The 27341-nt window shown below is 48.7% G+C and overlaps 1 protein-coding gene across 1 annotated transcript in view; it reads right to left on the bottom strand.

The window, feature by feature from the left end:
- The window catches only part of GALNT10 (polypeptide N-acetylgalactosaminyltransferase 10), a gene marked incomplete at both ends in the record, with an annotated part of 230129 nt that overhangs the window by 81944 nt on the left and 120844 nt on the right, over nucleotides 1–27341 (bottom strand). The window contains one exon of the mRNA XM_080698619.1: nucleotides 14131–14297. Coding sequence (XP_080554745.1) covers nucleotides 14131–14297 — 167 coding nt within the window. The remainder of the gene's footprint in view (nucleotides 1–14130; nucleotides 14298–27341) is intronic.

Raw genomic sequence — 27341 nt, 5'->3', positions numbered from 1 at the left:
ATATTCATTAAGACAAATTATCAGATATCAGGCTGTAACTTTAAGCTCCGGGGAGGACGCGAGGAAAGTCATCCCAGAGCTGTAGGATTTCTGCCTGACTGGATGTTAGAGGTCCTGTCTGCTCTATGGATGCAGACATCAAAGCAGGAAGAGGTGATGTAATTTGCTGAGGGTCACCCAGCTATTTACTGGCAGGGCTGGAGCCAAAGCTGATCTACTCGTTTTCATACCAATACCTGGAAAAGCCACTCAGTGAACTTTTTATTCCGCAGTGCCACTGAATTGATGAGGCATTCATGGAGGAAAAAATAGTGCAGCTTCCCCACCCTTCTCCGCCAAGTCAATTTCTCTTATCACTGTTGACCAACAGTGGGAAAGAATGCTTCTCTCTGTAGGAACAGCTGTCAAAAGGCAGATTTAAACAAGGGTCGGCGTGTAAGTCCTTGTGAGTAGCATGGTGTGGACGGCCTGGCCGGGGGGTGATGGAATACTGGAAAGGAGAATTGGGCCAATTATAACCCAGGCTGGTATCACACATGGACGACATGACCAAAGGCCGCGATGAAAATGAAGTCCCCCAAACATACAGCTGTCCATCCAGATGCGAAGGACAGAAGAGAAAGACCTGACGGATGATACATACAGGGTTTCAATGCTCCCTGCATCGCCAGCCATTTATTTTTGAGGCTTGGGCCGTGGAGGAAGAATAATAAGATTGATCTAAGGCAGTTACAAAGCACCACCGATAAATAAATATATATCTTTCCACTCGATGCAGGATCAGGTATTCGGAACAAGGTGGCTCACACAGACAGACGGCTTTTTAAAACGATACCTTGCAATTACATTTCAGCCTTCCAGCGGATAATAAACCTTCAGTGTCTTGAATAATTTAAGATTTTCCGATGCCATGAAGGTTGCAGGGAAAGAAAATCTGCTTTAGAAGGGGAAAAATGCTCGGCAAATCGGAAGTGGGGATTCAGCCAGAAAAAATGTCTGGGTTTTCATTCTTTTTCTTAATAGGTGTTATTTATTTAGTCTGGCTTACCCTGACCCCCAGATTTTCTTGTCTGTCTGTCTGTCTGTCTGTCCTTCTCTCTTTGCACTGAGAATTTAAATCAGGGGCATTCTACCCCTGAGCTATACCCCTAGCCCTATTTTCTTGTTATTAATTTAAAATTCTGAAACAGGGTCTTGCTAAGTTGCTGAGGCTTTCCTCAAAACTGTGATTCCCCCATTGCACAGGTTCGAAGCCAGCCTCAGCTACTTAGTGAGACCCTGTTTCCAAATAAAGTGTAAAATAGGTCTGGGAGTATAGCCTGGAGGTAGAAAAGGCCCTGGGTTCCACCCCCAGTACCACACACACACACACACACACACACACACAAACCCACAACTGTGATTCTTCTGTCTCAGCCTCCCAAATACTGGGATTACAGGTGTGCGCCACCACACCCCGGCTGAATTTGATCTGGATGCTGCCCCTCGCTGTCTGTCCAGCTGGAACCTTTCTAACCTTCAGTCATATCATCTGTAACATCGAGGACGATGCAGATCTCAACGGACTCAGCGAGATCACGGATTAATAGTTTTCAGCACATATTAAGCTAATAAGCGATGGCATTTATTATTATTATTATTATTGTTAATAATGATTGCTTAAGCTTGGATTCTTCAAGGCGTAGCTAGAAAGGGGGACGAAGGCAAAGGAAGATGCAGGTGAACACGAGACTCTCCTGTCAAGGAGAGTTGTAGTAATAAGGTCAATGGTGACTCCAAGCCAGGCTCCATTCTAAGGGCTCTACACACAGTACCTTGATCAATGTGCCCTGGTCTCTACACCAGCAGCTCAGTTCTGCTCACTGAGGCACGGAGAGGTTAATCCCTAGCTCAAGGTCATCCGACCATCTGACTAGAACTTGGCTTCTTAGAATTCCAGGATTGAAAGCCCAGGCGACTTCGGGTTTAAATCATTTGCATTTATTTTCATTTTTTCCTTTTAATTTGCATAAGTGTGTTTCACACTGTCATTAAAACTGTAGCATCCACAGGGGAATTTGGGGTTCATCACCTTTGGATCCTGGTGCTGCCAAGGGACCAAACTGCCGAGCTTCTGAAATTAAGTTGGCTAGACGTACAGCTCACTTGGACAGGCCCAAAGAAGTTGCCACAGGACAAAATGTCTTTGTTGGGCGAGTAACAGTAGCGTGCAGCTCCTCAAGGTGTGCACAGTATTGCATATGCAGTGTTCACAATTATCTGAGATATTCGAGTGTACTAGGCAAGAGCTGTATTCAGGGATCGTCTTTGGCTTTTCCACCCGGCTTTACAAAGCAGTAGGAGGTTTCCTAAAATATCGGAAATGCAACAACCATAGGGACCGAGCAATCTCGCTTCTGGGTACGTACATTCAGAGAGAATGAAATTCCTGCCACAAAGAGATATCTGCACTCCATACTCACTGCAGCCTCACTCACGACAGCTAAGGTATGGAAACCTAGGTGCCCATCGACGAACGGACAGAAAACCGACATATCGTTCAGCCTGGAAAAAGACGGAAACCCTGCCATCTACAGGAGCATGGACGGACCTGGAAGACATCATGCCAATGTAGCCAGAGCCAGAAAGACAAATACTGTATGATCTCACTTATATGGGGAATTCTGAGAAGCTGGACTCATAGCAACAGAGCGGACTGTGGCACCGAGGGCTGAGGATAAGGGAAAGCCGGAGAGGTTGGTCGAAGGGCGCACGCTTTCCTTTAGACGCTGACTCCATCATGCCTCAGGCACAGCGTGGTGACCGCGGCTAACAATTCTGTACTATACACTCCAGATTTTCTAAAGGAATTGATCTTACGTTTCTCACCACACACAAACAAACAGGTAACTGGGCGAAGGGATGGTGTGTTAATTACTTGGGTTGCATGAGGATTTTATAGTGTGAATGGATATCAGATCTTCATGCTGAGCACTTCATACAGAGAGAGTTTTTATTATTTGTCAATCCTATCGCCATAAACTTGGGGGTAGGAAAAGATGGGCTTTGGCTCATATTTGACTCCTATATTAAGTCAGTGAAGAAACAGAGAGGAATGTAACTGGAATGTGCACACCTGGGTTGGAAGCCATTCCCTCTGAGCACAGCGGGCGGGCCTGGGGCTGCCTGGACTGCTGGGATCTGAGCGCATGGGACTCCTGGAAAGGACCAGCAGCTAGTGAAAGCGGTGGTCAGCCAGCAACGGGCGCTCCCTGAGCCTGGGCAGACTTATCATCAATCAGCCGCATGACTGTAGGCGGATCCGATCGCACACGTGCGTCTCTAAATGTGTCCAGGTTGGGTGCAGATTCCGGAAAGCAGTGCAGACAGAAATCCCCGAGGTTCTGGAGTCGTGCTGCCTGGGAACACTCTGCCTTCTACCGTTCAGCGGACAGCCCTGGTTTCTTGCAGATTTAAAAATAGACTTTGTGTGTGGGTAACTTGCAGAAACCTGAACTTGAGGTTTCGAGGGTGGTGAGCACGGCAAGAGATAGGAGCCGTAGGAGTGTGGAAGAAATATTTAAAAATAAAGGCTGAAATGTGGATCGAGACAGAGAGTCTGTTCTTGAACTCACTCTATTGCCACATTTTTTAAAAGATATTTCTAGCCGGGCGTGGTGGCGCACGCTTGTAATCCCCGCGCTTGGGAGGCGGAGACAGGAGGATCGCGCAGGTTCGAAGCCAGCCGCGCGCGCTGGCTTAGGAGACCCTGTTTCTAAATAAAAATATAAAAATAGGTCTGGGAGTGTAGCCTAGAGGTAGAAGGGCTTCCAGGAACCCCAGTACCACCAAAAAAAAATATATTTCTAATAGTATTTATTTATTTATTTATTTATTTATTTTGGTGGTACTAGGAATGGAATCCAGGGGCTTTCTACCCCCGGGCTATCCTCCCAGACCCATTTTATATTTTATTTGGAAACAGAGTCTCACTAAGTTGCGGAGAGCCTCACTAAGTAGCTGAGGCTGGCTTCGAACCTGCGCGATCCTCCTGTCTCAGCCTCCCAAGCGCGGGGATGACAAGCGTGCGCCACCACGCCCGGCTCTATCGCCACATGTTTTTAGACATCTGTTATGCAGTGTGTTAAGGTTAGATTTGGAATGTCCCCTAAAAAGCTCATGTACTAATGCTCAGAATCAATGCAATTGAGATGTGAGGCTGTAACCTCAGAGTAGATAAATACACTGTAATGTAGTTACTGGGTGGTCACCTAGGCTGGTGGGCCCCTGGGGATGGGCCGTAGGGCCTGTGTGTTTCTCTGAATCCCTTTGCTTGCTGCACTCTCTGGCTTCCAGCCTCTGTGATGCGCGAGCAGAGCCCTTGCTCTCCCCGCCCTCTGTTTCCCTCCGCCATGCCCTGAACTCCGCAGATATGACCCAGCCTAACATGGACTGAGAAACTCCAAACTCTCCAGAAAACTGTGAGCAAATAAATCTCCCTTCCTCTGAAGTGTGTGTTTGGTTGTCTCAGGTGAAAACAACGAGAATGTTGACAGAGACACAGTGGAAGGAATCTGGGGGTAGAGATCTAAAGGGGTCTACCAAAACTGGACGGGGTTATGGGAAGGGCAAGGCAGAAATAGACCCTGTTGATGGACCGTGAGCAAAGCACGATTTAATTTAATTTAATGCAGAATGAGGAGATGTGTCCCAAAGAGCTGCCCAGTTAATCGTGACACAGCAGGGCAAAAGGAGCAACACTGCACAGGGGTGGACGTTACCCTTGGTGGCCCGGGCACAAGCAGAACTAGAGAGCACCCAAGCTGGTGAGTTCTCAGAATGGACGGAACCGAGACCGGGGAGCCTTGAATTGAGCATCCTGTTTCTAGAGCCACGAGGGTGGTCAGAGCTGCGCCCAGACGCAGGGAGCACTTTGGGGGCAAGAACATTCCTGGGGGAAATGCACATGTCCCAAGAGAGGCTGGGAATCTGTGGGCTAGAACGCAGGGCGGGGCTTTCAACCGGGGTTTCCGAGTTCAGAGGAGCTGTCATCCACCCGCAAGCAGACAGGACCAGACAACAGAAACAGCAGGTGCTTGTGAGTGAGGGTCAGGCAGGGCTCGTGCACATTCTTTCTTAAAACAACAACAACAAAAAAGTGCTCTCTTTTTTGACATTTCGGGAGGAATTTATTCTATGCATGGTGATTTTAGAGTTATGGGCTTGGCTGAGGGCTCAAACAGGTGATTATGGTAATTTAGAGAGAAAGAACCAAGCCATTTCTGTCACAAGGCCATTCCAGCTTGAAAATAATAGTGCCTCCTTGTATTTATGGAGTGCTGAATGCGTTCCAAAGTGCCTTCCCATCCATTATCGTCTCATCTGATACTCCACGTGAGGTCAGAGATGTAGGCGTCTCTGCTGTCCCCTCTCTGGGCCTCAGAGTCCCTACTGCAGAACAAGGGGTGCTGGGCACAGGGGTGCACGCACCAGTTCTTGGGAGGCTGAGACAGGAGGGTCGCAGGTTCGAGGACAGCCTCACCAAGTAGTGAGACTCTCATCACCCAAGGGAGACCTCGTTTCAAAATCAAAATAAAATAGGGCTATTTTAAGTTAGGTAGAATGCCCCCGGGTGCAATCTCCAGTACAACAAAACAAACAAAAACCCCAACTAACTAACCAACCAACCAACCAACTAAAAAAAAAAAGAAGATTTTTCTCATTATTCAGTATTTTTCCATTAACTTTTTCTGAAATCTTCCAGTACTAACATCTAAGGCAGCATTGATCAACCCTGGGCCCCAGGACCAGGTGCATCAATGTCCCCAGAGGGCTGGTTAAAAATCAAATGACCCAGGACCTGGACCCTCCTAGGGCCAGGTTTCGGGAATCTTTATACCTATACACACTTCCTGGGTGATTCTTATGCACATCAGAATTTGAGAGCTTCTCTCTCTAGTTGCTGAGCTCTGAGAGCTTGTCATACAGAACACACACACACACACACACACACACACACACACACACACAGCAACTGAAAAAAAAATCCTGAAAATGTATAAAATTCTGATGAGTGGGGAGAAGACAGTCTGGGGTTGGCTGAGTGTATCTGATCATCCAGATAATAACAGCCTCTCGAGGATATAATTAGTGCCCTCAAAATTGGACTATGACTGTTTAATAATTTAAGCGTGATCATCAGGATTAATGAATAGCAGTTGAAATTAAATGTGGGACCATAAATCCGCACAGGCCTATTATCGTGAGGCAATCATTTATGACACGGCCTCTTGGAAAACAAGGGCCTGGCTGAGGCTGGGAGCATCTTGTCTCCTTCCCCAAAGGCCATGTGCTTTTGTGGTAATGGCGATCTGGGGGTACTCATCCTAGGATATCACCGTCCAGACACGTCACAAGGGACACGCACTGGCTCGCCGTGCCTAGAATTCAGTGCTTTGTGTGCGTCTGAGTATCTGGTCTTTCCTTCCTTCCTTCCTTCCTTCCTTCCTTCCTTCCTTCCTTCCTTCCTTCCTTCCTTCCTTCCTTTTTTGTTCTCGCAGTGCTGGGGGATCCAACCTGGGGCCTTGTGCATGCTAGCCAAGTGCTCTACCACTGAGCTACAGCCCTGGCCCTGAACCTGAGAATCTTCTCAACTCTTACCAACGTAACATGAGATGCCTGTTAAGAATGCAGGCTGCTGGCACCTGCCTGTGGACCACTGACTCTGAATGTGTGAGGGGGGGCCCTGGTAACCTGCATTTTAACCAGCTCCTCCATTGATGCGGATATGGAAGAGAGTTCAAAGCCATTTCTTGGCCCCAGCTGGATCTGGAGACCACAGGGGACGCGCTCCAGGGGCTCTCTGCCTCGGACATCACATTTTAATTCCGCCACCAGACTGGAACGTTCTCCTTGGGGGATCTTTCCTTCTGTGGTAATCAGCAACCTCTTCTGTGTCCTTGTGTTTTTAGCTCTTGAAGCAATTTCACATTCTAATTTCATCTAATCCCTGCGGGGAGACTTTGAGGTGGTGGGGTGGCTCAGCGTTTTGGTCAATAGTAATAACGAGCACCGCCAGAACATCAGCACCATCAACGCCCACTTTCTGAGCAGTGGAGGTCTTGTCTTGTGTATCGTCTCGCTTAATCCCCATCCCACCCAGGGGAGGAAAGACAGAATGACGGCGTTTGGATTGGAAGTGACAGAAAATTAACTCCAGCTAGTTTATATTGGAAGAGGCGGTCCTGGCTCTCGGGATGGGGTGTGGCCTCTAGCACATCTGGATTTAGGATGGACCCCTTGGTAGGACGAGAGAGAGAGACAGGTGAGGAGCGTTCACGGCTTGACTACGTGCCTCCTCTTGCTATGCACTGGGTTCTGTGTCTACTTCAAAGAATATTTAGTCACCTCTGCTCAGGAAGAAGGGCCATCCACAGGCCACGGTCACCCACCCCAGAGTTAGAGTGCTGTCCCATGGAGGGGGCACCCATAAGGTTGTTTGCTGGGAAAGGTCAGGGCTAGTCTCTCCTCCCGGCTGTGAGAACAGATCTGCAGGTTAACGCGGAGGCTGCGGGAAGGTAACCATTAGCCACGGACGGGATGAACAGAAGCCAGAGGGCAGTTATTAATGAGAATATTCTAGACTGTATTCTGACAGAACACAGGGCAAAAAGATCTGTATCTGAGAAGTTTGGGCAGAAAGCAGAACTTTCTAATTCTACCCTTAGGATTAAACCCTTAGCTTATTAGCGGCACCCAATTAAGCCCCATTCATTAGTGGGACCAAAAGCAGAGACCCAACGGCAGACAACAGGTGGTTATTAGCTATTTTGAAGTCCCTGGTTTCTCCTACATAACGTGGGTATCTCAGGAGGTCTGCATTTATGAAGGGGACAAAGATAATTTAATTTTAAAACAACCATTCTAGGAGGAATGGGCAGCTTGGACTATTAGGAGAGGGAATTTATTGAACGTGAGGACCCCCAAAGATTAGAAAAATCAGCATGAATCTGTTACCATCTCACAGGAAGCCAGGTGTGGTGGTACACACAAGCTCAGTCTTTGAGAGGCCGAGACAGGAGGATTACAGGTTCAAGATCAGCCTCCGAAGCCTTGCAAGAACTTGTTTCAAAATGAAAAAACAGGGCTGGGGGTGTACTTTGGAGGTGGAATGTTCCTGAATTCAATCCTCGGGACCACTCACACAAACACACACACACACACACACACACACACACACACACACACACATATTTAATGTAAGTTCACAGGAACCAATGTTACTAAATTGCAGGAGAGGAAGGGGTATTACTGCTGCTTTGACACATGCCTATTTCTTTGTTCTATGTAATGCTGCAAAAAATTATATTTTTGTAAGATGCCAATTTGAAGTAGTCCAGCAAGAGAAAAGAGACAGAGAAAAAAGAGAACTGAAACTTCCAGTGCCCAAGGTCACTCTATTGATTTCCCGTGCTGTAATTTTCTTCTTAAAAAAAACCCATTTTTGGAACACATGATGTACACACGTGTGGATTTGACCTTCCCGATCTTCCGAGCTGTCAAGCATCATCGCCTATATTTGGCTATGAAACCCATTAATATTTTAAGCCTCCAGTGTTATCAGCTCTGAAGTTGCCTCTGGATGCAAATCAAACCAAAATTGGCTTTAGAGCTGTGGCTGACATGCGGGAATGTTTCAGGGGATGGAAGTTCTGCAGGGAAGGCGGGAAGGATTCTTAAATCTCTGTTGCCATGGGCCCGTCCAGAGGCCGCCCGTGGGTCCAGTGTCGGCAGGCACAGATCAGAGCTCGTGCCTCCTCTTTGGCCAACGTGTATCACTGATCCGCCAGAACCAACGTTATCTAGAGAATTTGGCTAACCCGGGAAAACAATCTTTTAGATATATGGACATGGATCAAATATCATGATGAAATATTTCCCATCTTTCCCTAACAGCTTTTGTTTTTGTTGTTTTATTTAGGAGGGGAGCAGAGGGGGATTTCTTATTCTTTGGTTTGAACTCGTGACTAAATGTGAATTTTTCCTTTATGCAATTGTTAGCTACCAAGAGGCAATTAGCTCTGACATGCCGAAGTCACTTGCGCCGTGCTTTTGCTCACGGCAGAGGCTACCCCGGTGCCACATGACGCTATCCTTACTGCTACGATTGCGCATTTCCCTCTGTGATGTTGATGCCGGCACTTTGAGCTCCCCGCTCACTGAGCGGGATGTGAACGGCGTGCGTAGGACTTGGGTGTTTCTGTGCTGGACTGAGCCATCTCTTCTGGAGCCTCTCACTTTTCTTCCAGTCTCGTCTTCTTTTAGAGTAAATAACAAATCACGTCAGAACTCAGCTGGCAGAGAGGCCCAGGAGCTTTCTAAAGAGAGATCACAGCAGCCGGGGCAGGGCCACCTCTCCCTGGGGACCTTATTTTAAGGACCTGTGATGCTGGGTTCTACTGGGTTTTGCATTTACCTCTTTGCGCTTTTAAGGAAATGCTACAACAGTAGGAAAGGTTAGCCTTTAATCCTCACGAGGAAACCAGGAAAAGATATGCGATTTAATAGTCTTCCTGTGCCAAGCTTTTAAAACACGGAAGCTTCGGTGGCTTCGGTAGAAGCATCACCTTTCTGAAAAATAAGACGTAGCTATTTTCCACTACAGAAATGATTTCTTTCCCAAACATCGGGGCTTTTGGTGCTTCTGAGCAATCGGAGTGATTTATTGGATCTTTTCTTTTTTTTCTCTTCCCGTAAATCATTTATACGGTGCTTGATTCACAAAATCTTGGCTCTTTTGTAAAGATGCACAAAAAAGTCCCATAAATATATGGACTCCCGCATCCTGTGTTTCTGCCGGATACCCACAAAAGGTTATAGATTTCCCTCGTTATAAACTAACTGGTATTCTGTTACAGCTTTAATATTTTTAGCGGGTTCCCTCCTTTGGAGTCTGACGGAGAAGTGTCTGGCAAGTCAGAAATATTAAAGGAGAAGGGAACCGAGGAAGCCTGTGGATTTTCTTAACGGTAAGAAGCCCTAGAGACAGATACTTAAGATCCAGGATTCTTAAGATTTACGGAGCCAGCAGCAGGGAGATCAATTCCTCCTGCCAAATGTGCTTCCCAACCAGGAGGAGTCTGTTCTCAGGGCAGGCAGGCAGTATAGACCACCTGCCAACAATCTCCCTGAGCCTCAGTTTTACCGTCTCTAAGATGGAACCGCTTCCCCTCCCCTGCTGATTGTGTATTGGGAACACTTTTACCTGGGTAGGCTGAAGCGAGGCGGTCCCGTGCCTGCGTGGCTGGTGTTACCTTTCCTCCCGGTCTTCCCTGTGGTGGTGTTCTGTGGCAGCGCTCTGTCCAGCCCTGGAGGCCTGGTTCCTCAGCGGCTAAGCCTGTCCAGGGTCAGTCAGCTGAGGAGGAAGTGGTCGGAAGAGGCCCACATCTCATCCTCCGTGCCAGCCTCTGCCCCAGGGCAGATGGTATTCTGGTCTCCTTTGACTTCTACCTCTATTTTTTTTTTTTTTTTTTTTTTTTGCAGTACTGGAGATGGAGCCTGGGGGCATACTACCTCTAAGCTACCCTCTCAGCCCTATTTTTTATTTTAAAACAGGGTCCCACTAAGTAGTAGAAGGGCTCACTAAGTAGCAATCCTCCTGTCTCAGCCTCCCAAGTACTGGGATTACAAGCGTGGGCCTCCACATCTGGTTCTATTTTTACCCTCGACTCAGAGAAGGAGCGATGCGGTAGGCATTTCATAACGCCAAGGTCAATGACTGCAGAAGGTTACGTGAAAGGAACCAGGACGCAGAGTTGCGTACCACTGGGTGTCCGCTCCCGGAAGTCCAATGAAAATGACAAAACTTAGATTCACTCTGTGGGGACTTATCTAGCTATTGAAAGCAAAGGAGTTAGTGCTGGATGTTATCGGCCTGAAGGGTGTGTGCGATACATTATCCCATGAGAGAGAGAGAGAGAGAGAGAGAGAGAGAGAGAGAATGTCAAGATCAGGAGTGAACGTTCTGGAATCAGAATGCATAGTTTGAAATCTAAGCTCTGCCCCTCAAGCCAAGTCCACATCAGCAACTTAATCTCTCTGTCTCACTTTTATCATCTGTAAATATCTTAAATTTGAAAGCGGAATACAGAGATCTGAGTTCACTGAGGCCAGCGGTCTTCATGCTGGCTGAGACAGAAACCACCATTGCTTTAATGAGCAAATGTCCTAAGTGCGTAAGAGCTCATTACATACGCGCTGCTGTGGTTACAGGTTAACATGACTACACCGAACGTTCTGGAATGCGTGGGTGGCCTTGGGGTGTAGAAAGTGTTGCCAAGGCCTTTCCATCCCTGTACATCTCATCCAAAGTTAAAAACCCATTCCCAAGACTATATATCTCAGTTAAAAAATGGGGAGGATGCTGGGCGCGGTGGCGCACACTTGGAATCCCAGGGAGGCCGAGACAGGAGGATCGCGGTTCACGGCCAGCCTCGGCTACTTAGTGAGGCCCTTTGCAACTCAGTGAGACCCTGTTTCCAAATAAAGAATAAAAAATAGGACCGGGGGTGCAGCTCGGAGGTGGAATGTCCCTGGGTTCTATCCCCAGTACTGCAAAATAAATAAATAAATAAATAAATAAATAAATAAATAAAAATAAATTTAAAAAATGGGGAAGAAAGCAGCAGAAGGGAACAAGAGAACAAACCCTTCTCTTGCTTTTCCTAATAGAAATATGCCGCTCAGGCCATGTGACCTGGGGGCAGATCTGCCAGCCCGTGCCCTCTACTGTCTCTTCTACAGATGCAAAGACATCCCCAAGTCCTCCTAATCCTCGGGCAAAGCTCAGGTGATGGGAGAGCCTTTGGAGACCCCTGGAAAACTCTACTTGCCAGCAGGGCCCGGATCAACCGGCGTTAGCGTTTCTTCTCTGCGGCCTCCAGTGCCCTGCGTTCAGCTCTGGCTCTCAATTCCAGAATCCATCTGCTCCAATTTGGTCTCCTCCCCTCGGTCCCGACCCTTACCTGAGTTATAATTAGCTGCCCTAGGGATCTCGGTAGGCTCGTTTCGGAGGAGCATGCTTTCTGCGAGGCAGCGACACTCTAGCCGTAGTTAGCATTTATGAATTTCGACTCCGCAAGCCGCCTTTGCTGACCGGGCCTCTGAGAAATCCGTCTTTCACGATGGCCCACGTTTGCTGTACCGTACACAGGCCTCTCCATAATTCTGAAATAGTTTCTCCCAAATCTCATTTTTAAAACAATCACTGCTGAGTAAGTTCTCTTGCAAAGCCGCCCTGAGAATTCCTTCTCCAAGAACAAGAATAATGATTCTCTTTTCTGAAAAACCCAGATTGCAAAATCGGAGTGCTAGCGCGTGGGACTGAGGGGTATGAGGTCGAGCTGTCTAAGCTCCAGGCCTGATTTGCTGAGCAGAGGCTGGCCATCAGGGGCCTCTGCTGTCCTACGCATCTTCCTTCTAGTAACTTATTTAAAAGTCAGAGCCCTTACGAGGTGGTCGGTACTAGAATCATCCTGTTTTATAGATGACAGACCCGGAGCCCAGAGACATCATGTGCCTGGGCTAAGGTTGCAGAGAGGCGGGATGGGAGCCCCGCTGGCTGCTGAAGAGCAGGGGACCATGGAGACACTTGCGGCCACCTGTGCGATCACAGACCCCCATCCTAGACAGGCTATGAGGGCCAAGAAGCTGAAGGTGAGGGGGACCCTGAGATGGGGGTAGGTCAGGGCTCAGGGCAGACTTTATCGACCCGGGGAGGACTGAATTAAATTCATGTGTGTATTATGTCCCTGTGCACTGGCTCTGTGCTAATGCATGCAGTTAAGAGTGTTGTATTGACCTGGAGCGGGGGCAGATGAGCTGCTCCTGAACTGTCGGCTGTAATCACGGGGAAGGGTTCTTACTCTGTCTCTCTTGCTGGATCTGCGCCGTTGTGAGCTGGGAGCAGAGCAAAGGGTGGCTCTTCAATTTGCTGCACCGGCTAAAACTCTGGTGCAAAGGGAGGTTGGAGCCGACTGGCTGGAGGGCGATTTACCTCTGTGTCCCTTAAACCCAAGATGGAGAGACATTTCCTGGGGCAAGATTCTTAGAGAAGAGGTTCCTCATGTGGTTAGGCCACCGGATTGGGGCTGACAGACGGGGCTTGGTCACCACATTCCCTTCGAAGAGCTGTGTGACCGAGGGTGAGTCACTCAACCTCTCTGGGTCTCAGTATTCTCATCTGTAAAATGGTTCGGCAAGTACTGGAGGTGAGCTTATCTTTATCCCGTCCCTCCCTTCTCTGCCTCTACTACAGAAACCCCCAAACCCAAACACACATTTCTCAGCCAACCATGCAGATGGGGAGGCAGCTGTCAGAGTTCTGGCCAAAAATCTCTGGGGGGATTTTCTTGAATAAGAACACAGAGGTTGACAGGAAGGGATTTTGTATCCTTTGCCCTTCCCCCTTTGTGAGAGTACTGAGATGCAGGCTCCTGCCTAAAGGGTTAACGAAGCAACTCTGGCTCTTGAGAAGCAGCTTGGAAGGCCAGGCTGGGGGGCAGGCAGACTTCCTCTAACCAGTGAGTTTTGCCAAGTTCCTGTGAAGGTCGGGAAGCAGCTCCGGGCCTCTTTGCATGTCCTTCCCAGCATGGCTTTACCCTTAGGTCTCAGTGCACTAGACACTGACACCCCTTTCCTTGCCTGAAAGACAGATTGTCCAGAAGTTCAGCAGCCATTTTGTGATGATGAGGATGAGGACCCTAGTCCTGGATCCCTTGTGACATAATAGATATAGAGAACAAAGGCAGTGGGGGATATCTGTCTGTCTGTCTGTCTGTCTGCCTGTCTATCTATCTATCTCTCTATCTACCTACCTACCTACCTACCTACCATCCATACACAGGTAGATAGGAAAGTGCAATCCTTCACTTGTTAAAGCTACTGTTTAAATTTTCTGTTCTGTTTAGTGTAATGCATTTCTACACCGATACAAAGAGGAAAAAGATGGGCTGCTGTGGGGACTGAGATAATGTGTACCCCCAGCCTGGCATGTAGCGGCCGATGCCGCTGAGACGGGAGAAGGCGCCACCCCTTGGTGAGCCACAGGATGGAGAGTGGGGCGCAGGAGGCTGGGCCAGGGGAGCGTCCTACCTCGGTCACTGAAGTCGTCGACCAGCACAATCTCGGCGACCAGCTCCGGGGGCGAGCGGTTCAGCACGCTGTGGACGGTGCGGAGGAGGGAGGACCAGCCCTCGTTGTGGAAGGGGATGATGATGCTGGTGTTGGGCAGCGTCTCCAGGTAGCGCTTGCCGTTGCAGCTGGAGGGGGACACACGAGAGGGAGGGGACGCGTTCAGGGTGCGTTTTGCTGAGAACTCAGCCACAGGGTTCGGCTAACTGCGAATCCCCCCGTCTCTCTCGTTAGGGAACAAGCGGGAGCTGGGGAGACCTCAGTCCCTGCAGAACTTTCTTCTCCTCGGCACCCCAGAGTCCTGCTTCCAATCCCTGCACGCGAGGCACAGATGGCTGGGTGAGAAAGACCCCTGGCTTGGCCTGAGTCCCAATTCCAGGAGAAGCAAGGGGGCCCTCAGCAACGCTCCGGCCTCTCTCCCACCTGTGGTGCTGTGATTTACAGGGACAAATGTTTATGTTTTGGTCTCTGTTCCTGGTCCCTGTGCAGAGCTTCCAACCCCCTTGCAATTTCCTGAACAGTAGAAGTATGGGAGAGTCTTTTGTTGTAACATCTGGTTTTTGACACGGAACTCCTCATTCCCTTGGGATAGACAGTGTTGGAGTAGGTAGCAAGGCAGTCAGCACTGAGGGAGCGTGGGGAAGGGTACCAGGCTCCACCCGCGGTGACACCCACCTGGCCATTACGCCAGCCCGGGACCAGCTTCTGGCAGTCAGGCAATTCCCTTTGAATCCGGAGAAAACTGGATACAGCCAGAGGGAGGGCGTCTCCCAGCTTTAGACAGAGTGCAGCAGTAAGTAGCCTTTCACTCCCTGTCACCTCAGAATGCTCCCTGTCACCTCAGAATGCTCCGACATCATTTGCATGGTGCCTTAGGCTTCAGCCCCCACCCGTGGATTCTGTTTAGGGGGTGACGGGAAAAGTTCCAACATGGCAGAATTGGTGCAGGCATGGCAAACAAACAGGACCACCCCACATGAATGATTCAGGGGAGGGAGGGCCCCAAGCGGGCCGTAAAAACCTGCAACGCAGAAGACTCCAGGCTGTCCTGCCTCTTGGGATGGCCACTCCACAGTCTCTGGAGTGCACTTTTGCTTTGCTAAATAAACTTTCTGTGCTAGCTGGGTGTGGTGACTAGTTTGGGCTTGGTGGCTTGTCATCCCAGCAGTTGGGAGGCTGACACAGGAGGGTCTGGGTTCACAGCCAGCCTCAGCTACTTAGTGAGACCCTGTTTCAAAATAAAGAATAAAAAAGCCGGGTGGGGGTATAGCTCAGAGGCAGAATGCCCCTGGGTTCCAGCCCCAGCACCACAAAATAAATACATAAATAAATAAATTAATTAAAAATAAACTCTCTGTGCTTACTTATTCTAGCTCTGTCTCTTAGCTAAAGTCTTTCTATCAGGCAGACAAGAGCTGAGGAGCCTCTGCCCAGTAACAACAGGAACACCTTTTGTTCTAATGAGGCAGCTCTTCGTGGGCTCCAGAATTAGGGCTGGTGATCAGAAGGGCCACACCACGATCTGAAGTGTGGACATTTGAGCCCCACCGCCCACCTCCAAGAAGGCCAGAGGAGTGAGAGATTGAGCTAATCTTCTCTCAGCCTTTCGAGATGAAGTCTCCGCAAAACCTCCCTGAACCAAGAGGGTCTGGAGAGCTCCTGGATGGCTGAACACATGGAGGTGCTGGCCTCATTGGGGGATTAATCCATTTGAATGGACCTGCTGGGAGGTGGTGAAATGGCAGGCCGATGGGACACGGCTGGAGGAAGTAAATCCCTGGGGCGTGGCCTTGGGATTATATCTGTCCCAGGCCCTTTGTGTGTGTGGGTGTGTGTGTCTCTCTCTGCTTTCCAGTAGCCAGGAGCTGGGCATCTCTGCTGTGCCATGCCCTTCAGCCATGCTGTTATTCCGCACCTCAGGCCCAGTGAAACAGAGTCAGCTGACCATGGGCTCAGGCCGTTGAAACCAAGAGCCAGAAAAAAACCTTTTCTCCCTCTAAGTTGATTTTGTCAGGTATTTTGTCCCAGTGACACAAAGCTGAGTAACACAAGGCTTGATCTGATTTGACAAGATATTCTGGCAACTTCTTCATCACAGGTGTACTTTTATAGACACACACACACACACACATACATACATGCTAAGCATGGAATGCCATCTACAAATAGGGATGGCTTTAATTCTTCCTTTCTAATTTATATGCCTTTTATTTATTTTTCTTGTCTAATTGTTTTGGTTAGTGACCCCAAGGGACAAGAGCAGACATCTTTGTCCTGTTCTGATCTTACGGGTAAAATCTTTCAGTCTTTCACAATGAAGTACAATGTTAACGTGGGCCCTTTCACAGAGGCCTTTTATCAGGTTGTGGAAGTTCTCTTATACTCCTATTTACATTTTTATCCTAAAATGTATTAAATTTTGTTAAAATATTTTTGTTACCTACTGAGATGATTATATGAATTTTGTCTTTTATTCTATTAATATGAAACAGTGCATTGGTTGATTTTCATTTATTGAACCAACCTTGCATTCCTGGGATATCCTACTTGACTGTGGCACATAATCCTTCTTAGATATTGCTGAATTTGGTTTGATAGTATTTTGGGAAGGATTTGTACATTTATATCATTAGAAAAATTGGTCTATAGTTTTCTTGCGACATCTTTGTCTAGTTTTATATGTTTATTCCATTTGCTAAAAATCTAGGTTATTAATATTAACATAGTTATTTATTTGCTTTCTTATAATACAGACGAGTTTAAGGAAAATACGCCAACATTATAGGTAACTATATTAGTACAGATTTTTTTTGTTTGGTCTGAAAGGTATATTTCTTTAGGGAGGTACAGTCAAATTTTGTGTTTTGAAGAAGCTACTTGAATAATTCCTCTCCGGTTTTTATGAATACACAGTTGGGTCTATTTCATTTAGCTTTTTATTTTTAGTGATTGCTCTTTACTTTTTAATTTTGACTTACTCTTGCTTTTAAAATTATATAAAGATTTTTACATGGTTCCAATGTCATATATAAAAAAAAAAGACTTAAAAGATTTCTGGCTTTTACCCCTATTTCCTCATTTAGTTTTCCTCCTTCTTTTAGGTTCCCATTTTTTTTTTTGTGGTTAATCCTTGCATTTTCTTTATTTTTTTAGTATAAGCAGCTATATTATAGAAATTGTTATCTCCTTGAAGTTTTTTTTTTTAATACCCAATAGAATGTTTAGTGTTATCCTGGTAATCCTGCCAAAAGAGGCCAAGTTTTTTGGTTTTTAAATAAAAGGAGAGAAGATTTGAAGTGTGAGAGGGGGTCAGCCCACTGCTGCTGGCTCTGAAAACGGAAAAAGAATGTCTTGGACCATGGAGGGAGGGTGGTATTTAGAAGCTGGAACCTGTCCTCAGCTGATAGCCAGAGAGGGCATGCAGCCTCCACCAACCTAGAGAAGTGAGATTCCCTTGAAGTCCCCAGAAAGGAGCGTGGCCTTGCTGCTGACATTTCAATTTTAGCCCAGTGAGACCCGTGTTAGACTTCTGACCTCCAGAACTGTAAGATTAAATTTGTGCTGTTTAAGAGTGGTGAAAATAAAGGGCATGCTATGGTAAGCTTCTGGATGTGTGTTGATTTGTTATGGCAGCTGCTAAGGTTTGGGTTGGGTAGGTACCCCCAAAGCTCATGTGTTAGAAGCATGTCCCCCGTAGAGCAAGGTTCAGAGGTGGGGCCTGGGTGGAGGGCTTGGGTCACGGGGGGGTGATGCGACCTTGGAAACTGTATCTGCCCCTGGTTCCCTCCCGTCTTTCTCTTGCTTGGCTTCCTGGCTGCCATGAGTTTAGTAGCTCTCCTCAGCCGTCCCCTGCCGCCATAATACTTCTGCCTTGGAGCTGGCCCAATGTGGATGGACCCTCTGAAACCATGAACCAAGTAAACCTTTCATCCTCTAAGTTGTTCCTGGTCACGACAACAAAAAAGCTAACTCACACAGAAGCTACAGAAAAATAACACATGCAGAGTCATCCCTTATCCTCTTTTTCTCAGCATGTAAATACTAGTTATGGAATATTAAAAAGTGGAACACAAATCCCCCTCATGTCTGGCTTTTCCTAAAACGTGAACAGCATGGATCCCAGACCTCCCGGTGGCAGGGAATTGCTGGAGGTAACCGCGGATGGCCTCTCAGTGGCTCTGGTGCTCTCTGGTGCCCCTGGGCTGTCACCCCTCCACCCAGCCTCAAGCCCCCTTGCTTTATCCCCAGACATTACTTCCCTGGATGCCGGAAGGGCCGGAATCTAAGAGCTGAAAATAAACCAGTGACACCAGTAAGAAGCTTTTGGGGGAAATTAGTGACATCGTGGGGCAATGCATATAAAAATAAAATCTCTCTTTTGCATATGGCCATAGCTCACTGGTCAGCTGTCCACATGGGCCACTCTGCAACTTACAACAGAGAGAAGGCTGAACAGACACATGGCCCAGTAACTAGAGAGTGCTCGGTGTAGAGTTGTAAACGGTGGGAACATGGTGTTCACTGTCTGATTCTTTCATTTCCCCCCCACCTATCTGATCATTTTCAGCAAGAAATGTTAAAGGAAAAAAAGCCGGTCAGGGACAATGGTTTTCATGGCTTCAAATTCTACCTGTGCTGGAGGGGAGCTGTACGGGACAAATGTGCCGCCCACACCCTCACAGGCCCTCTGCAGGAATGTTGGCGTTCCAGCACTGGGCTCGTTTCCAACTGTGTGGATTGGACTTCCTGAAAGCTAGTGGCCCAGCACTGATGGGCAGGCAGTTAGCATCTGTCTGTCTCTCTCCCTCTCTCCTTTCGGGGCCTTCTAGACCTGTTTTATGTCCCCTCTTATTTTCCTGTCTTGCTGGACGGTTTTCATCCTGGCCCATGGAGCCCTCCCTGTCCCTTTGATCATCTCAGCTGGTCTTCTCTGGGAACCTTCTACTTCATTACGTCGGCTTTCACAAGTAAATGAAAGCACCTCTTCTTAAAAATTCCTTTCCCTTAACTCCTCTGAGTCCTCTGCGGCCAAGAAAGACAGGCGCTATCTAGTTCTCTACAAAAGTTCCTGCCTTCCTTCCAATTTCACAGGGGGTTTGCTCTATTGAAGCAGGGTGGAGGGGGTGGCGGCGGCGGTAATAAATGGCCTGGCGTCCACGGGTGCGGCACAATAGTAGAACTATTTATTACCCAGCAGAAAGCCTTGGCTCTCCCCAGCCCCAGCGCTGAGCCTCGCAGACTTCCAGGAGATGCACAAACACCATCACACATTAAGGGAGGTAGACAAAGCCACAATAGACTAAATTCACTTCTAATTTAATTCAATCATGGAATTAAAGATTGCTCAGAGCTCCAATAAAAGGCTCAGCTTGGATCATAGCTCTGAATGTGTGCCCCCCTCTCTCTTTAACCTACTGTTTCTCCCCTCCTTTCTAGCCATCCATCCATCCATCCATCCATCCATTTACTAAATAAACACAAAATTGCAACTTGACTTTTGCCACCAGCACCTCTCATTAGTTTGGTCCCAATTTAGCAGAGGCCCTTTGTTTAAATTTAAAACAAAAATGCGGCACACGCTTAAATTCTCCTCTCCAGGATCCAGCAGAGAGCTGGGCTCCACACACAAGCCCGCAGGCCACCTTCCTGGTGAGAGCCCAGGCCGAGCCCAATTTCTCCTCCTCTCAGGTCTCAGACCAACGGGGCCAGGGGATCGCATGGAGGGAGAGGTCCCCATCACCTGCCCCGGAGACACCCCATCTTGCCAGCCCTGTGTGAGGCTTGCCTGCAGGTTGCGAAAGGAGGGCTTCATGCTGGATAGTAGACTGTACCGAGGGCTTTTGTGCATGATAAACAAGAATCCCTTCTGCTCAGATGTCTCTGGAAAGCAACCTCAGTGGATCTGAGCTCCAGGAGGGGGCTAAGGTGCGGCTCCCATTGCAAGAGGGAGGGGGTGGCTGCCATGTGAGCCAGAGCTCCTTCCCCGGCCCGGTGGTCCTCTCCTCTACCTCACACCCTTAGAGACAGACCGGGAAATACAAACCCCATGGATCGAATGAGGAGACTGGAGCCCATAGGGGCAACCTCAAACCTCACGGCGTTGATTTAAAATAATGTGTGTGTTTTTCTTGATTTCAAGGTGATAACTGCTCAGCACATGCATCTGGAGGACACAGAAAGGCTCAAAGGAAAACTGATCATAAAAAAACAAATACCGACGGTTTCCCACTTAGGACGGTTCTGCTCAGCGCAGCCTGCACTTGGTGATCCTTCAGAAGGGACCCGCGTTCCGTTGAAACGTTTCTCCCCATTTTTTTTTTTTTTTTTTTTGGTGGTACTGGGGGTAGAACCCAGAGGCTTTCTACCTCCGGGCTATACTCCCAGACCTATTTTCTATTTTACTTGGAAGCAGGGGCTCACTAAGTTGCTGAGAGCCTCACCAAGTAGCAGAGGCTGGCTTCGAACCTGTGCGATCCTCCTGTCTCAGCCTCCCAAGCGCGGGGATTACAAGCGTGCGCCACCACGCCCGGCTTTTCTCCCCATTTTGAATTGTGACCTTTGCCTGGGCTAGTGACAACATGGTTCCATGCTCTTCCGTGCGGCCGGGTGTTGGCGGTGAGTCCCAGGGTAAGCCATGGATGCTCTAAGGCAGAGTCTGTTGCTAAGCTACCATTCCAGCAGGTTAGGTGTTCTAAATCCATTTCCAACTTCTGATATTTGCCGTGGACAATGGATTTATTGGCCGTGAGCCCACCGTCGGCAGAGGAACACCTGCGCTCTGCCTCTGGGGGCTGGTCTCTGCCAAAGGACCAGGGGACACATCTCCCTCCTCCTTCTCCTCCCACACATGTATTCATTTCTGTAACATGCCACGTAGCACACAGATTCCCCCCTGCTCTCCCAGCCGGAACTCCTGTGGGATCGCGGATGGCTACAGCATGGCCTCCTGAGATGCCCGGAAGAGCAGCCAGCCCTCGGGGCCAGGCTTAGGCACAGTGATGTCCAGTGAAGCGGGGCACGGTGCAGCCTCCAGCACATGCCTGACCTCCATCTGGAGGCCCTCTTGGGGGCAGTGTTTCTGACCCCAAGTCTCCTCAGAAGAGACTTCTGACTTATGGAGCTCAAGAACTTTTTATTTAAAAAAAAGTTTTGGTACTGGGAATTGAACCCAGAAAGCATTCTACCTTTGAGCTGTATCCTCAGGGTCTCCCTAGGTTTCTGAGAGTCTCATTAAGTTGCTGAGGCTGGTCTTGAACTTGAGATCCTCCTGTCTCAGCCTCCCAAGTACTGGGATTCCAGGTGTGCCCCACTATGCCTGGCGAGTTTAGAATCTTGCAACTAAGACTTAAGTGAGAAACATTTCACCCCCTGCACAAGCACGTGCACTGCCCCTCGGTTCAGTCTGACCAGGTCTCAGGCCTGCCTGGCGGTTTAGTTAGAAGTACACAGCAGGGCCGGGCGTGGTGGCGCACACTTGTAATCCCCGCGCTTGGGAGCCGGAGACAGGAGGCTCGCGCAGGTTCAAAGCCAGCCACGCTGGCTTAAGAAACCCTGTTCCCAAATAAAAATATAAAAAATAGGTGTCTGGGAGTATAGCCTGGAGGTGGAAGGGTTCCATCACCAGTACCACCACCACCAAAAAAAAAAAAAAAAAAGTACACAGCATGAGGATAAAAAGGTCCCATTGGAGATGTTTGTTAATATACTATTTGAAATAGTGGAAAGGATGAAAATATCAAACCACTGAATACTAATAAGCAGTTAAAAAATAAGGTAGTGGCCAGGCGTGGTGGCGCACACTTGTAATCCCAGTACTTGGGGGGCGGAGACAGGAGGATGGCGGGTCCGAAGCCAGCCTCACCTATTTAGTGAGGTTCCCAGCAACTCAGTGAGATTGTTGTTCCAAATAAAAAATAAAACAGGTGGTATCTATAGCCCAGAGACAGAAGGCCCCTGGGTTCTATCCTCAGTAACACCCCCCCACACACACAGTAGCAGGTGACTATTAAGTCGGTAGAAACCATCTGCTGAGGATTTTTAATACTCTTTAACTGGTACACTGTAGTCCACATCCCAGTGTCGCTTCCAGTGGAAGTGACGTGCAGTCACACAGCCTGGGGAGGCTTTCTAACATGCCAGGCAGCGCTGAAGGCCCTTCTTATCCATTGAGCAGTTTAACTGTGACACTAATCTTACAAGGCATAGACCATTATTATTCCCATTATAATGAGGGAGAGAGAAGACGCGGAGCAGCGCAGGAACCTGCCCACAGCCATCGATAGGCAGGGATGGAGTCTATTTAAGCCCCTTGGCCCTTTATACATATGAATGTTTTCATACGAATAATCAGTCAGCGCCAAGGAAGAGGAGTGGCTGGATAAAGTCCCCAATCGAGGATACTATGCAGGAGTCTGAAATCCTTCTTTCTGGCTTCTGCTCTGCCCAGGCCTCCTCCCCCCCGGCCCTGCCTCCCCTGGACGGACGCGGGAGGTTGAGGTACCTGCTCTGTGCAGCTCCCTCCTTTGGGGGAACTTCCCCTGGGGAGGCTCCACCCCTCTCCTGTGTGACTCTTGAGTAGGGCTCACTCCTCCCTTGGGTGAGGGTGGTCCAGGGAGCCTGGCTCAGCCAAGCACAGCATCACGCCTCTCTAGCTACAAAGACTGGTTCAGGGAGGGGCACCTGTCAATCAGAGTACAGCCTTGTACTCTGGGAGAGAGGTAAGTTCTTTTATGATGAAACTGAACACAGTAAGACAGAAATCTGTTCTACCTGCAGCTCTCAGGTGGAATGCCCCCCCTGCCTCAGAGTGAAGTTAACAGAATATAAAACAGAGCTGAGGGTTGGTGAGGTTCTTTCTGGCATCTTTGAGGACCTGGATCCAGCTATGCCTGAAGCCAAGCTCTGCTCCCGGCCTTTGGTTACATGAACCAGTACACTTTCTTTCCTTACATCAGTTGGAGTTAGGTTTCTGTCACAGCTAAAAGAATCCTTGCTGATAGAACTAGCTAATCCCTCAGGCCTGTGAGTTGAATCAATTTGCTTTGGACCTGATAATGGCTTCTGAAAGACAAGGACACAGAAATGGTTCTCCAGGAGACAATCAGATTCAAAGGGGCAGCCTTTCCTCCTCCCTTCTCTCTGCAGGAGACCTTTTTTGTTTGCTGTTGAGAAAGTGAGCTAGACAGAGGGTCACAGCGGGGTGTGGGAGGCAGCAGGTAGGGCGGGGAGATAACTGAGTTCATTGTGACCCAGCACCCCCAAACTTCATATTCCCTAAAGGATTCTGAGGTCCCAGGACTCAGAGATAAATCCCATGTGGTCTTATGGCTGTGAAAGAAGTTTAAAGGAAGGACCTCAAAAACATCCTCCCTGAGGCAACTTTGAGACAGGACGATCTATTTCAAAGGGTGCCGTAACACACCCAGATCCCAGCACCCAGCACCGTCCACACCCAACAGCAACGCAAGTCACCTGAACTAACCTGACCCTGTATGCATGCACCTGAGGAGCGAGATCTGGGGATGGCGGTGCCACGGAAATGCCACGAGAGCCGGGCAAGACAGAACCCTCAGAGAGGCAGCTCGCCAGGCCCTTGGAGAGGGTAAGCGCGGGAAGTCACAACAGAGAAAGCTCGTGATTCATTCCTTTTGAATCGGAGCTGGCCGTCTTGGGCCCTGGGCTTCAGGAAGGGTTCAGTTCAGCGAGAGATCTGCTCTTGTAGACACGAATCACGCTCCGGGCACCTTGCACCTCAAGCAGCCCCTGATCCCAAGCCTTCTCATTCCCTCCCTCGCCAGTCATGTGTTCTAGCGATTTCTCCTGAGGACCCACGGCATGGCAGGCGCCATTTTGAATCCTGGGATTACAGCGGTGAAGAACAAGTTGTCCTGTCACACAGATACAAAGCCCGCGTTCCGCTGAGCCTGTCCCCTGGGTCTAGTCTAGGAGGGCCGGGCCACAGCGGGATCCCAGTGGGCTCTACAGGGGCTTCGGTGAACTCCAGCAACAGAAAATGCCTTCTAGGAGAAATGTGGGTGATGTCAATACGCTTCCTGATACCCTTCCCATGGCCTCTCTCCTCTGTCCATTCAGTGCTCATGCTCCTTTAGAAGTAAGATCTCATTTAGAATGAGGAAATTAGGCTGAGTGTGGTGGTGCACGCTCGTAGTCCCAGTACTTGGGAGGCCAAGACAGGAGGATCACAGGTTCGCAGCCAGCCTCAGCTACTTAGTGAGGCCCTTTGCACCTTACCGAGACACTGTTTAAAAATGAGTAAAATAGGGCTGGGGGTATGGCTCCGAGGTAGAACACCCCTGGGTTCTACCTAAAAAAAAAAAAAAAAAAAAAAAAAAAAAGAAAGAAAAAGAAAAAAGAAAAAAAGAGAATAAGATAAGAAAGAAGGAAAAAAAGAAAGACACAAAAAAAATTAGAATTGCACTATAATCCCAGTACTTGGGAGGCTGAGACAGGAGGATGGCAGGTTTGAGGCCGGCCTTGGCAACTTAGCGAGACCTTCTTTCAAAACAAAAAATAAAAATAAAATAGGGCTGGGATTTAGCTCAGAGGTGGAATGCCCCTGGGTTCTGGACATGCCCCTGGTAGTATCAATAAATAAATGAATGAATAAATACATACACACACAAAATAGGTTAAGATCTCTAAACTTTAAGAATATCACTTAGCCAGGTATAATGGCACACACTTGTAATCTCAGCATTAGGGAGGCTGAGACAGGAGGATCGCAGTTCACAGACAGCCTCAGTTACTTAGTGAGGCTCTCTGCAACTCAATGAGATTCTGTTTCAAAATAAAGAATAAAAAATAGGGCTGGGGTTTAGCTTGGAGATAGAATGCCCTGGGTTCTACCCCCGTATCATACACACACACAAAAGCAAAGAAATAGCACTAACATGGAAACCTGGAGTCCGGGCCATAGAGCCTGAGGGCACCGGACACACCGCTGTTCTGCTTTGCCAACGGGGCTCCTATGAGGCTGTGCACAACTGCCTGCAAGACGCAGCACTTCGCCACCTCTGCCCGCTGTTGCAAACCCTCATTGCTCAGTGATTATAAAAGGTGGTGGTTTTGCAAAGTGTTAGGGAGAGGCTGTTGTTTGAAAGCTTCTAGTGCTTGGATGCCTAGATAAACAATCTTCTGGACATGGACATCATTTTAGCATCTTCTCATGGGAACTAAATCCAACCCGCTCCATTTGCCAGCAGACGACAGTTTTGGACTTTCCGCTGACCAGACGGGGCCTGTTGGGAGCTGGTGTGTGTACTGGGGGTGACAACAGCCAAGAACTCTTTGGGCCGAGGATCAAGGCAGAAGGCCAGCCACGGCTTCCAGGCTGCACGCACAGCCCAAGCCGAGCAGCCGCGAGACCACTGAGCGGCAAAGCTGGAAGGGCCCGACTCTGTCTTGTTTGTGTTCCTTGGCCAACAGGTGAGGAAACTGAGGCACAGGATGGGGAGGGAGCTTCCCAGGGCCGTGAGAGAGAGAGAGAGCACCCACTTCTCAAATGGTGGCCCCTGGTCCAGGGCTAAGGGCATCTCCTAAGGATGCGACTGCAGGCGTGTTAAGGGCTGGACATGAGCTGAAGAGGCCATCAGGTCCAGTTCAAATCCCACTGCCTGCCAGCAGGCGAGTCTCGCTGGGGTAAGGCAGGATGTAAGTCCTCCCTACAAGGTTGCCATAAGGAACGAAACGGGCATCACAGGCGAGTGTATCCGCTATAGCATCTGGTGTGCAATATCTGTTTCCACTACCCAGACGCCACAGCGTAGGTCATTTTTCCAGCCAATGGTTTAAGTTCAAAATTCTGACATCCCCCCTTCTCTATTTTGCAATAAAGGAGACCCTCTTATAATTCAATATTCTCCGAAAGACTCTGCCCAATGGGCATCGGGGCCACCGAGATCCCAAGGGGCAGTTACAAACAGCTCCGTGCTCTGCAACGAAGGAGTCTTAGTGGGCACAGCGCGAAGCGTCCCTGGCCCCCGCCCGCCCTGCAGATGCAGATCTAAGGCCCTGGCCTGAGGCACAACAGCACTCAGCCTCCTTCCTCGGCGGCTCCCCAGCTTCCCGGCCCTTCTCTGTCCCTCTGTGGAATCGGAGGAGCCGGAAGTTAGTGTGACCACGTGGGCCAAGACCGACATCTTGACATCTGAGAAAGTCCCTTTCCATTTGGGAGAAGCTGTGCCGAGAGCCAACGGCCAGCTAGAGAAAAACAAAAATGTTATTTACTAAGTTCACCTTGAACTTCAGCGCTATCAGGTCATCACCTGATTTTGCACCCCCTGGCTTGCGCCGGAGTCAGATATAAGCAGTATTTAAACGGTCTTGGATTGTGCTGTCTTTTCTTACCCTTGTAAGTTTCTAGAAACCTCTGTATTCACATTATGTCCATTTTTTTTTTTTTTGGTGGTACTTGGGATGTACCTCCAAGCTACACCCCCAGCCCTATTTTTTATTCTTTATTTTCAGAGTCTCACTGAGTTGCAAAGGGCCTCACTAAGTAGCTGAGGCTGTGAACAGTGATGCTCCTGTCTCAGCCTCCCCAATGCTGGGATTACAAGTGTGTGCCACCACGCCCGGTTTTATGTCCAGTTTTAAGACAGGTATAAAAATGACACAACTTTTAAAAAATGCAATAAAGATTTCTTCTCATTGTTGTCCCACATGATAAAAGCAAACATCTGGCTTTTACAGCCCGGGCTAGAGGTTACCAGAGTAACCGAGCACATACCCTGCATAAGAGAGATAGTCGTTCCTTGGCGGGCGGTGACGTAGAAAGGCTGACCTTTAAAACTATTTGCTGTGATTCAAATGCGTGTGTGCTTCCTTTGAAATCATTGGTTGTACTTGTTTACCTTTTTATCTGATTGGTTGTACCCTAATTTTTGGTGGGCTGTGACGTGTGTAACCACCCCTTCAGGGGCTATAAATATAGAGCCTGAAGTGTGTTCGGGGTCTTGCTCTGACCACTTGCTTGCTGTCCATGAGGCAGAACGCTAGCTCGGCCAGAGGGAAACCTCTGGTAGCTGCTGGGCAATTCCTCTAATGACAGCCAGGCTTGTGAAGGAGTCTTGACCCTGGCGTGCCAGCTTCTACTGTGTTGCAATAAACTCTGCGTGTGATTTACATCCTTTGGTGAGTTCTCCGTTATTTGG

This window comes from Muscardinus avellanarius, assembly GCF_963383645.1.
Source record: "Muscardinus avellanarius genome assembly, chromosome: 7".
NCBI classification, from domain to species: Eukaryota; Metazoa; Chordata; class Mammalia; order Rodentia; family Gliridae; genus Muscardinus; species Muscardinus avellanarius.
The sequence above is the reverse complement of the archived record's forward strand: the minus strand, read 5'-3'. Positions and strand labels throughout refer to the sequence as shown.